This window comes from Phacochoerus africanus, chromosome 1 (assembly GCF_016906955.1).
Source record: "Phacochoerus africanus isolate WHEZ1 chromosome 1, ROS_Pafr_v1, whole genome shotgun sequence".
NCBI lineage: Eukaryota > Metazoa > Chordata > Mammalia > Artiodactyla > Suidae > Phacochoerus > Phacochoerus africanus.
The window spans coordinates 219,837,298-219,851,096 of NC_062544.1; the positions used below are offsets into that span (position 1 = coordinate 219,837,298).

At 31.8% G+C, this 13,799-nt stretch overlaps 1 protein-coding gene across 1 annotated transcript in view; it reads right to left on the minus strand.

Moving 5' to 3' along the window:
• Window positions 1-13,799, minus strand: part of STXBP5L (syntaxin binding protein 5L) — a 325,555-nt gene that overhangs the window by 152,598 nt on the left and 159,158 nt on the right. Inside the window, 2 exon segments of the mRNA XM_047752829.1 lie at window positions 3,156-3,310; window positions 10,123-10,201. Of these exon segments, the coding sequence (XP_047608785.1) occupies window positions 3,156-3,310; window positions 10,123-10,201 (234 nt within the window).

Here is a 13,799-nt window from a genome sequence, read left to right on the forward strand (position 1 = left end):
TGTTTCAGATTATTGTCTCTTTTAAAATAATAAAACTGGTAGCAAAGTTTCACCCTTGTAGAAGTACTTATTGTACTGTGAAACACTGAATAAAAAAATTTTCTTTGGAGTCAGTGTTAGGTTCAATTTGTGTCTAGCATTTATTAACAGTTTGATCTTAGGCAAATTAGTTAACTTGCCTGATTTTCAATTTCCTTACCCATTGCAATGACAAAATAACTAAATTAGACTGTTATGAAGATCATATGTATATAAATATGTTCAATGCAAAGCCTGGCTTGTAGTAGGTACTAAGATACCAATTATATAACTTTATTAGATTGGTTGTTTTTGAGTAGCCTCAGCCTTTTAATCCTAGCCCCCAAGAAGATGAAATACTATCATAATTACTACTTCTCTAAAGAGAAATGCATTATTTATGACACCTGTAGAAGAAACATACAATTCAATCTAGATGTGAAACTGATGGTTGAGCAATATTAAAAATTGTTAATAAATTTACTTTAACATGGCATAACATTTATTACCATGTGGCTATACAGATTAAAGTCCCATATTTGCTAATATGGAATCACAGTCGAAATACTGTACACTATCAAGTGAAGAAAGTATGATACAGAAGAGCACATAGAATATGTTGTCATTTGTACAAAAAAGATAATGTATATATACATAAATGAGTATACATATGCATATATCATTTGGAAGAGAATACATAAGAAATTTAATAATAGTTCCTTCTGGAAGGGCAGTAAGAAAGTTTTTTATTATCTACTGCTGTGTATTGTAGGTTTTTTTTTTCCTGGCATTTTCATGTGCTACTGTTCTAATTAGAAATTATTAATAAAATACATTTATATTTTACTGAGTAAAGTTAAACTATTTCTCCCAGCTCCTGGCAAATAAAAAGTTCCATCCTCATTACCACTCCTCTGAAAAACAAAGACATATATGTGGCTTGGAAGTGATAAGACTTGGTTATAGTACATTTATAATTTGTTTAACACTATTAGAAATGGTCCTAACATCACTAATGATGTACAGGAATTTATATGCACAAATACATATAGTGTTTGATCTTTGTAACCACACATTTTCAGTTTCTATTTCTGGTAGACACACCTTCTTTTCTCAAGGCTTTTTAATAGAAGGCATTTTCCTAAGCTCACTTTCTGGTTCTCTGTTCATTTGCTCTTCCTTTGTTCCTTTATCATTCATTCTCATAACTCCAAAAAGCATCTATATTCTGATGATTGATAAATAAACATTAAAGACTATTTTCTCTCTCTTTTTCTGCTTTCTAAACAACTCTACTGATTTATAATCAGACTTATCTTTCTCTCTTTCAAAAAACTGTTATTAATGCATATGAAACCACTATTCCTAAAACATGTTATCTTTGACTCATCTATCGTATCTTTCCCTAGTTCAATTGTTGACCAAATTCAGTGGGTTTTTGTCCTTCAATTCCTACAAGCAGCACTCTGTTTCAAATCTTGGCCATTTTAATGTACTTCATCACAAAAGCCTCTCAGTTGGAATCTGAAGTTTCAGGTTTCAGTGTCTCTCTCTTCAGACCCACACTCCTTTTGGGTAAATCTTACTAAAATCATTGCTTTCTTTCACTTAATACTTCCTCAAAATTCCTCTGTGGTTCCCTATTTCTAAATACCTACAAAAGACTTTCAATTTTTTTCCTGAATTGATCTCATTCTAGCAAACCCCATAATTTCTAAAACCACTACTCAATATTCCTTTCAAGGCCCAAGTCATTCTTTAATGCCTATCTAAATCTTACTTTTTTCCTGAAGCTTTTCATGAATATTTTAATCAACTATCTGACTAATCTATAAATTAGAACATTATTTAAACTGACCCATACAGCTAAGCCCTTAATTAAGGCATTATATTTTTTAAACTTAAATCATAGTTATCTTGCTCATGTGGCCAGATTTTCTGTGACTTGACATCAGAGATCAGTTTCATACTTCATCCATATTCTCAACAAGCTCTTGTTCTACTGAGGGCACAGAAGCATCCAATAAATATTTGTTGATTAATTTATAACAGAGGTAATTTGTCCCTGGCAATTCTGTGAATAAATGGCCACACTGATTATTTCATATCACTTTATTCCATAATTTAAATATGAAACTCAATTAATATATTTATAATAAAATATAATTTATGTATCATCATAGTTTACAAAGTATACTTCCTTTGGCCTTCCAATAATCATGTGGGGTCAAAATTACTATATTCTTTCTATGAATGATAAATCAAACTCATAAAGTGACTTGTCCAAGGACACATAGCTAGCAAGTGGCAGAGCTAAATCATAAATCCAAATGCTCTGTCTCCAAGTCTAGTGTTCTTTACACTACATCCATATGCTCCCTCTGGAAAATGCAGTAATATATATATACACATACTATATTTTTAATCATAAACTCCTATTTCCCTTTTTATATTTCACTCTCAATTTTTAAATTTCATTATTAAAATATATCATCATTAGATTCCATTGCACAGTTTGCATATAAATTTAAATGAGTTTTTATGTTTATAAAAAGTCTTTATATTTGGGATGATATAAAAATATAAGCACCTCTCCTCCCAAAGACTCTTCTAATTATTTTCAAAATTGAAATAAATCACTAACCATACATCAGCAATCCTAGAGTAATCACAGGTGCTGCAGTTGCATCTGAAGCAAAGCCAGATGTGAAACAGATGCAGCACCACCAGAGTTACAGATCACTGATATCAGGTAAGTGCTTTAACTTTGATTGGTATAGGAATGGGATGGGTGGAGCTGGTCTAGGAGAGGTTATTAGGAGACCTGAGTTTCTCCAAGTGATTTCACCCTGGACCCCGATCTGACCCTCCCAGCTCAGCTTCCACCATCCTTATCAAAGTTTAAAGCACTTACCTGATATTAGAACCTGAAACTCCAGCACTGCTGCACTACATCTGTCTTACTTCCAGTTTTTCAAGTAGGTATAGTTGCATAACCTGCTCCAGGCCCCTGTAGCTCACAGTGTTGTATAACTGTAGATGTCAGCTGCCAAAACTAAAAATATTTAAGCTTAATTTTGTTAGCAACTTAACATTTCAAAAATGATATTCAACATTAATAGTTTCATTTTACTTACCATTTGGATAGGGTGTTTCACATAAAGTTAGAAATTCAACAATAGGATGATCCATTTCAAGCACTGTAATTGCCTTTCCATGCATGATGGTTAAACTTGGTCTTCTGCAAGCTTTGTCATAGGACAGTCCACCAGAAAATATTATGAATGGTTCACTACAAAGAAAAAAGGTTAATGAGAATGAGTTCTTTAAGATGATACAATGTCACAGGACTGAGGTAATAAAGAATGGGCTTGGTGGAGATTATGTACAATGTGATTTGACACAGAGCAGAAGCTTTTCCTGGCCCAAAATATCTCACCCAACAATTTATTTTCTACTGTTTTCCTTTTTCTAGATGTACATTCTCACTATTAAAATTACTAATGAATCAGTCTAAAGATGTTGAGGGTAGGTGTAGGAAAGACAATGAGGTTGGTGAGATGTGAGGAGGCTCACTGACTCAAAAGGCCATCTTCACATATACTAGTTCATTCCCAAACAATAAATTACTGCCACTAGAATATTAGGCTATGTTAATTTTCATATTAACCAGTAGGCATGTGGGAGCTCAAGTCACTAAGAAATAAGAGACAAAATTCAATATGAAATGAAATACGACAGTGGTAAGCCCAGAATGGTAGACAGTAACATGAAAATTCTATATAGTTCAGTTTCTGTGGAAAAGAGTTATGACAAAAAGATGGCAAAAACTAATATGTAGGGGAAAATGGCTTATCAAAAACAAATGTGATCTTCTCAACTTTACTATGGTCAGCCGGGTTTTTTGTTTGTTTGTTTTCTGTTTTTGTTTTTGGCTGTGGTGTACAGCTACTTGATGTGAAATTTCAGTTCCCAGACCAGGTATTGAACCCGGAGCACAGAGGTGAAGGCACCGAATCCCAATCACTAGATCATCAGGGAACTCCCAAGCCAGTTCTATTTATCTTGTAAAACTAACTTCAAACAAATTTTTTTCATCTCTGTTAATTGCAAGTTATAGTTAGATAACTGGGGGCTGAGATGACCATAAAATATCAGGCTGTCAGGAAGTTATGAAATATCTTCATAATTTTTCATTTTTCTTTTCTTAAATTAATACCTGTATCTCTAGTATATGTATATAAAAGAAAATGTATGTTGATATGAAGTATTTTCAGTAAGTAAAACCAAAATGAAAATATTCCCCAAAGTTTTTTTAAAGGAACTACACACTTTCATTATACCAAATTCTTTAAACATATGCTTCTCTAAATAACTTACTTCTATCCATCTGCTAAACTGAAGAATCTTGTTTCTAGAACTCACTCTGTAAGATTCACTTTCTTTTTCATTTTTACTATAAAACATTACCAAAGGGAAATTAGCTAATCTTATGTTGGTTATATAATAATAACAACAAAAGCTTTTTTAAAAGTTACTATCAAAGGCATGAAGTGTAATTCTTTCTCTTCCAATCTCCCTACTGCCTAGTATGGAGCCAGGTGCAGAGGGGGATCTCAAGATATGTTCATTAACCAAAGTCAAGTAACCATAAGAGCAGTACTATCTAAGAAGGGAGAATTCAGGAAAGGAAACTGTTTGGGAATGGGGGGCTGGGTAAGACTGTGCCCTGGACGCAAGCTTTTGATGAAGAAGGGTGACAGCAGCAAAATTTGAAAACTCACAGATAAAGGCTTAAGCCATTCTCACCCAGCTCTCACCTGAACCAATCTACAAATGAGGCACTGTTTATAACCTTCTAGGCATTATAAGACCAGAGGTTTGCATGTCATAGAACACTTCAAAGTGTCTTCATATACATGACCTATTTTTCTTTTTAAAAAAACCTGAAAAGATTCATCTCAAGTATTATTAACAATAGTTACTTTGAGAGAATGAAATTTAGTGGGTACAGAATCTTACTTTTTATACTTCTGTTGTATTTGATTTTGTTTTGTTAATGATATCATTGTTTACATTTATAAAAGGAATAAATATGTTTTACTTAAATTTTTCTATCAAAACCTATATATAAAATGCCTTTACTAATTTTTATTTAAAGTTCTATCTTAATATTTCATATAAATATTTGATTTGTAAGCTAAATAGGAAAAATGCTCTTATTTATTTTCCTTGAGTCCTGCATCAGTTGAGTTAATTTTGCCTCAGTTATCTGACATACTAAAGTATCAACCTACTAATGGGGTATTAAGAAGCAAGTTTGTTTTCTCTATAAAACATTTGGTATTTAGATTATTATATGTTTCTCCAGATTTAAAAATCATTTCTAGTGAAACGAGTTCGAGTTTTTTGAACCTTGGATGCTTTGTTTTACAACAAAGTTCATGACATGGAGAACATAATTATTTTTTCATAAATATTGAACTTAACTATATCCTCCAAATACTAGTAAAGGACATACATATCTATTTTACCATGTAATAGGAAAATACTTCTAGTACTAATCAAAACATATGATAAGAAGCAATTTACTCTTCTTATTTGCAAGCATGCTGGAAAATATGTCCTTTGTAATACTAAAAGGGGGAAAAACTTTTTCTGCTTTTATGACTTTGTATTAGAAAACACTGGGTCTGAAGTTAATTTTTGATATATATATGTACTTTTCTGTAAACTACTGAGTGAATAAAAAAATATTTCCTCAGGAAAGTGCTCAGGGAACCAATTAAAGATATTGCATTGGACAAGTAATTATCACATTAAATCCTCATAAGTATTGTTCTCATTTTATTAATGAGGTTAAATAACAAGTAAGCAGAAAAAAACCCAAAGAAAACTGAGATCTATCAGACTTCAAAGTCTATTCTCCTAAATTATGGTCTATATTGCCTAAAGTAATAAATAGCTACAATTTAATGAATGTCTACCATGTAGCATATATTGTGCTCTGCATATCTATAAAGTAAATTCCATATAATCCTGACAACTTTATAATCCTCAACCCTCATGAGAAAAGTACTATTAGCTCAATTTCATAGATGAGGTATCTGAGATTAATGCAGGTTAAATAACTTATTCAGGGTCCAGCAGCTAATAAGTGGCAGGACAAAAATTCAAATCAACACTCCACAGTCCATATTTTTTCATTCTTACTCTAATAGTTTTCAAACTATGGAATACACATTAATAGATGTTATGCATAAACAAGCAAATAAATACTTGCAAAGTATATCTTCCTTTTGAAATTTTATAATCATGCCACATATTAAATGTTCTGAGAAACTGTATAGTAAAAAACAATTTACTTTAATAACCCAGAATTCTTTATACTTCTCAAATTTCCATGATTATAGATTTCTTTTTTCCATGAATACAGTTCATGATTAAAGGGACACAATTTGATAAATGCTATACCATGTGAAAATGCCTCCTTTATTAATTAATACGTGTCTTAAGAGACTTATCAGATAATTATAGAAGAAATAAATAACCATATAGTTGACAAAGTCTTCATACATAAAGAAAACATTAATAAAATTAAATATTATTGACAACTTAGATTAATCTCAAAGGCATTATATTGAGGGAAAGAAGCTGGACTCAAAGTTTATATAATATCTAATTGCCTATATATTACATCAAAAAGACAAAACTCTAGTGACAAAGTAAAGATCAGTGGTTGCTAGGGGTTAAGTGTGGGGAAAGATGCAACCATAAGGGGATAGCCTGAGAGAACTGGTGGGGGGTATTGTTGTGTGTTATTATTGTGGTGGTGATTTCAGGAATCTATACATGTGTTAAAAATCCACAGATGTGTATAACAAAAGGAAAAAAGGCTACTGTGTAACTTGTAAAATAGATAAAATATAATAAAGAAAAAAGCATTGAAGTTTTGTCTCAATGGAGGCAACAGAATTAAAAAGTAAATCATATAACAATGTAATACACATTAAAATAACATTTGTTGAGTATTTTATGATCTTCTGGGTATTGTTTGAAGAATTTAATAGGCATTATTGTGTTTAATCCTTAAGGTATCCCATCTTTTTTTTTTGTCTTTTTGTTATTTTTTGGGCCACTCCCAAGGCATATGGAGGTTCCCAGGCTAGGGGTCGAATTGGAGCTGTAGCCACAGGCCTACGCCAGAGCCACAGCAACGCGGGATCCGAGCCGCATCTGCAACCTACACCACAGCTCACAGCAACGCTGGATCGTTAACCCACTAAGCAAGGGCAGGGACCGAACCCGCAACCTCATGGTTCCTAGTCGGATTCGTTAACCACTGCACCACGATGGGAACTCCAAGGTATCCCATCTTAATGAGAGAGGTATCCCATCTCAATGATAGAACTACTATTATTATTTCCATCTAATAGAGGGGTATACAACTACACATGGTCTATCAGTAGGTATCCATAATATGAAGGGACTGAAAAACTAGCAGAAAGTAATTTCTATTAACTACAGAACCTAAAAATGCTAGTGGTAGCAGGTGGGGAGATCATTAGTCCTTTTTTTAAAAAAAGAAAAGATAAATTATGAAGCCTCAAAGCCATTATGATTGGAGTCACAGTAAGCAAACTGGTGATTTGGGGGATCAGTGATTTCTGAGCAGAAGAGTTGTTCATCCCGGGTAATGGGTAGCAAGTTGTGAATGGTCAGTCTAAGATAAGTTTAATAGAAAACATACCCTGTTACCTATGCAGACCTTTAGGAGGGCCTACTACTGTAGCATATATGGTAGAGCTCTTCTTAAAGTTTCTGTTCCTGCTACAACCATCCTAATTTTTGACTTCACAAAGTATCTCCTGTGTACCAGATGTAGTAGAAATATAGCTACTTATTTCCATTTCCAGACTATGGCCCATTTTGCTATAGTCAATGGACTCTTAACTTCAGTGCTCCTCTATTCTTCAGTCTCCTTGTGTTTCAGCTGTGCTTCTGGAGGAGTCTTTTCTAATATAGTAGTAACCACAACAAATTGATAGAGTGCATAGTGAGTAGGGTAGTAATAACTATGATGAATAATATATAATTACTTCACATTAGAAATCTGAAGAATTAGGAATTCCCATCATGGCACAGTAGAAACAAATATGACTAAGAACCATGAGGTTGCGGGTTCAATCCCTGGCCTCGCTCAGTGGGTTAAGTATCCAGCGTTGCCATGAGCTATGGCATAGGTCGCAGATGCAGCTCGGATCTGGCGTGGCTGTGGCATAGGCCAGCAGCTACAGCTCCAATTAGACCCCTATCCTGGGAACCTCCATAGGCTGCAGGTACAGCCCTAAAAAGACAAAAGACAAAAAAAAAAGAAAGAAAAAAGAAATCTGAAGAATTAGATCTATACAAAGTTGAATTACCAATTACTAGAACAAATCAATTTAGGATCAGTTGAAAACTTTCAACACAATGAAATATGGCTTTGATGATGACAATAATAATTCCTTTTTATTAAGAAGTCTACTATGTGCTACTCCTCAAAAGTATAATGTTACAAACTTTATACATAATTTAATCCTCACAAATGTCACAATGGAATAGGGACTGTCGATGAGAAAATTAAATTTTAAAAGTTAATTAAAATTTTCAAGGTTGCATAGCTCTCTTACTCCATAAGCCAATGATCTTAGTCATTATTTTACACTGCCTTGCTTTGAATTCCTGATTTTTGAAGTACTTTCTATTCATGCTTACCCATTCCTCCCTTCATTTGGCACAATCCAGTCATTCAAACCTTAAATCCTAGCTCAAGCATCTCCTTTCCCAAGAAGAATTTCAGTGACTTCTCTCTTCACTGTTCTCATCCCTACCCCCTTTAGATAGAGTTAGGTGCTCTTTTGATGTTATCTCATAGCATATCTCTATAAAAGCATCTCACATGTTATATAGAAACCATTAGTTTGTAGGCTTTGGCTACTAGATGATAATAAATTTGAAAACAAGTAGTAATTTCTATTATAGTATACCAAACAAATTACACAATACTTATTATGTAGTAATAACTTAATATACTTTGTTTTAATTGAATTAAGCTGTACACTGTTGAGCATCTCATAGAAATATTTATATATGAAAATAGATGTCATAAAGTCCAGAAAACAAGTACTTTTTCATGGACAAACTTCTCATGCCTTCACATGAACCTATTTATTCTCATTTTACTAATTTGGGTTTCAAATTTTTTAGTCTGTAGAAAACAGAGGACTAGATAAACTAGTAGAAAATACAATAGAAATCAGAAGTTCCAATAGCCCCAAACTGAAGTTTAGAGAAAAACTTTCAAAAAAATATATAAGTGAAAAGGAAAGAAAAAAGACCACAAGCAGCTAGGAGTAGTTAGTATAGTGCTCAAAGCTTCAATAGTCCTTGATAGTGCAATGCTATATAACAACACAAGCAAATAATACTAAGCCTGAAGACTGAAGCATAATTAAGTTATAGACACTGTTTAAGAAGAGCAATGATATTTGTAAAATATCTTCATCCATAATGATTAGATTTTAAATGTTTTAATACTTCAGTTACAAGAGTAATACAACCATGGTCATTTTCACTGGCTATGCATAGTAACCTTAGGCTGGGATAAAGAGGTATTGATCTATCTATCATATCTTTAGGAGAGCAGCTATCAACAAACATTAAATGTAACTATGATGACAGGAAAACATTAAGTATGAGCATATAAGTAATAGAAAATAGAAAATAGGTACACAACTTCTGCTTAATAATGTTGAATGATTGCTACTTGTAATCCCACGGCCAAAAAGTTCTATATTGTTAAATTTAATGTATATAATACTCATCTGAATAGTCACAGAAATTTAAAAATAATTAAGAGTTTCTATGTATAATATTAATTAAAATTGGCATCATATATGCCTATTGAACAATAAGAAATCTGTTATTATAAATGAAGAAGATTCAGCCAGTTAATATAACTATGTTGAACTTTAAACAATACATAAACATTAAAGGTTATATGCATTTCTTGTCTCTGCTTCTTATATATTTTCCCATAACCCCCAAAGTAAAAATGCATACCTGTTTCTACAGGTTTTATATTCTACTTTAAGAATTGGTTTGCAAGATTCGGGTTTTCTTCCTTCTCTTTGACTTTTTCCTAAATAAAAAAAAATAATTTTATTAAATATGATTTAAATTCTACTTATCCATGAGAGTTTAAAAGCTTGACTAAAGAATATTTTTTTAAAATGTAATTATGTTTTTTTCATAAGAGGATAAAAACATGTCTAAGCATCCTAACATTTTTGGTAAATTTATAAACAACTTGTTGAGTCCTAATGATCGACTGCTATATAATCAATAAAGTTATTTGTAAAAACATATTTGTATTGCTTCATATTCTCCATGTATAAATTTAAGATCATATAAATTTATTTTAATTATTTAAGTTTAAAGATAACTTCAGAGTCAAAGACACATGCATACATACTTATTGCATAATGTAATGTATTATGAAAATCCATGTGAGGCTTAAAATTTTATCTATAAAAGAAGAAAACTCCTTTCACATGCAGAAAGATTTGTCATTTAAAGCTTATGACATACTGTTAAAATCATCGCACTTTCATCAAATTCATTTAAAGGAAAGTCCATTAGGCAATGAACAGATGGTTTATTTCATGTTAAAAATTTTAATGATGTACTCCATTTGCATAAAACAAAAAAAAATAGATTCTTATAGGGAAAGGATTATGTTATTTAGACTCCACAGATTTTTTCTTTTTTTAAAGTTTTATCAAAATATAGTTGATTTACTATGTTCTCATAATTTCTGCTGTACCACAAAGTGATTCATATATACATGTACACATGTCCATTCTCTTTCAGATTCTTTTCTCACATATACAGCAGGTCCCTGTTAGCCAATCATTCCATATACCTCAGTGTACATATGCCAAATCCAAACTGCCAGTCCATCCATCTCCTCTCTCCCTTTCGGTAACCATATGTTTTTCAGTCTATTAGTCTGTTTCTGTTCTGCAACTAAATTCATTTGTATCCTCTTTTTAGATTTCACATATAAGTGATATCATATGATGTTTGTCTCTCACCGTCTAACTTTACTTACTATGATAATCTCTAGAGATTAGACTCCATAAGATCGTCAATAAAAGACAAAATATAGAAAATGGAAATAAAGCTACTTCTACCTATAACATTCTTATCCTTCTATTTATGTTTTTGCTTGTAATTCTGTTTTATTTTGATAGAATTCACCTGTTTTGACATATGTTTGTTTTTTCTTTTAATAAATACCCTATTTATTCTTCTATTGCCATACTTGTTTATAGACAGGGAAAGTTAAAACATAGAGATATTTACATGCATATAAATTAAAATTTTAGGATAGCTTAAGACTGGCAAAGCCAAATTCAATCAGGATGTCACAATGGTTTTATCACAATTTTTAAGAGGGCTATCTTCTTACAATAAACCTTATCTGCTCCATGGCATGCTTCCTGAAATTGCCTTTTCTTTCTTTACCCTATGTCAATTAAAACAACCAATAATAAAATATTGGTCAATATCATTCACCTTGTAAAACAGGATTAAAGGTATCTATATTATAGAATTGCTGACATTAAATATATATCAGTGATAATTTAAAAGAGACAAATTTGGCTCAGGGACTCACTCTGAACAGTGGTCTTAGAGGAGAGGAACAGCTGGTTAGTAATGACTAGTTTTAGTAATAAGTAGAAATAGAACGGATGGGAGTGACAGAGCCAGCAAAAAGAACCATCCTTCTCAGTAGTTTTTTCCATACAGTGCTTCTCTAATAACTGAAAAACCATTAGTTGACCAAAACAATATATTTGCAGTTGTTTATATATACAGAACCAACTACTATTTTTCAATCTGTATGTATCAATATCATTGACTGATCTAAGTAGAAAAGAATAATTGTTTAATTAATGTTTTACTTCAATTTCCAGCTCTAATAATTAATTTTGGGGTGATGGCTTTCTGCTTTGATTATATTCATTGCCTGTCAATAATTAAAATATGGTTAAATGTCATATTGTATGAAACAACATTATCGACAATTGCATTTCATGCTATCCCTTATGTTCAGAGTACTGCACTAAGTGGAAATGTGCAAAGAAATGAGTGACCACCAATAAGTTTAAAATTTACTAAACTCAACATAGCAATTTTAAAAAAATACAATATGAATTACCATAAATAAATGAATGATAAACATGAAGTGTTACAGGAGTTGTGAATAAAAATGTGGTTTCCTTCTATAACAGAAGACTTTCTAGATCTTGACAGAACATTTCCTGGAAGCTTGATTAAGTATTCAAATATAGAAGTTGGGGAGGAGAGCGAAAGAAGGAAGAATGAGCCTCGTGTATTAGGAGAATATAGATAAGCCAAATTGAGTACTTTAAAAGATTAATGCGCAATAAGAATGAAAAGAATGCTCAAGAGGTACAAAGGAGCCATACAATGGTAATCTATAAACAAATTCATAGGAGAGAGTCCCTGGAAGCTTTCAAGTTGGGAAATAACATGTTTAAACCAACGTCTCAGAAATATTAATATGGATTTATTTAATAAATAAATTTTGAGGATGTAAGATACTCATGATGAAAAGTAAGTAGAAGATATGTGCAACCATGCAAGAGGAACAGAGGAAAAAACTGAAGAAAAATGAATAGTCTCAAATGTCGGATACTTTTAATCATACTGATGTGATTATAGAAATACTAGAAGGAAAGAAGAGAAAGGAGGTAAATATTCCTATAAATTTTGGTTAAATTTTTTCTAAATTTTTTGAAAAGCATTACCTACACATCTAAGACCTCAATAAACCCCATTTAGAAAAAAATCAAAGAAATCTCTACTCAGACATATCAAGGTAAAAATACTGAAAGCAAAAATAAAATCTTGAAAGCAGCAATAAAAAAATGGCTTATCGTATACAAGTTCCAATAAGATTAATAACTGCCTTTGTTATCAGAAACAGTGGAGCCAAAATGCAATGGAATGAAATATTTAAAGTACTGGAAGAAAAAAAAACTATTCATCAAAATTAGTTTTCAAAAATGAAGGTGGAATAAATATATTTCCAGATAGTAAAAACTGAGAGAATGTGTTGCTGGCAGAACTCCCTGACAAAAAAATACTAAAGGTGTTCTTCAGGCTGAAAGAGAGTAATAGGGAATCTATGCACGCACACCACACCCACACCCACAGATTATAATTAAAGGTAATTATGTAGGTAGTTATAAAAGTATATTTGCATATCTCCTCTCCAGTCTTCTCTTAACTGATTTAAGAAGCAATGTAAAAAAATAATATGTATATAATTATAATGTGAGATATATAATATACTTGAAAATAACAACACCAAAGAATGTGGACCGGAACACAGCTACACTGGAGGAAGGAAATGACAACAAATGGTCACTTGAATCCACATGAGCAAATAAAGAGAACCACAAATGAGAAGCAAAAAGCTTAATGTAACAAATTATATATAGGATAGACATACTGGATCTATCTCTGTCAACCTCTTTAAAAGACATGCAAATATACAAAGTAATGATTATAACAATGTATTGTTCGTTTTATATCACATGCAACATATATAATAATAAGACAGAAAGAGTCAAAAGGGAATACAACTATACAAGAATATATTTCTATCACACTGAAATTCAGTTAGTATAAAGCTAAAGTAGATT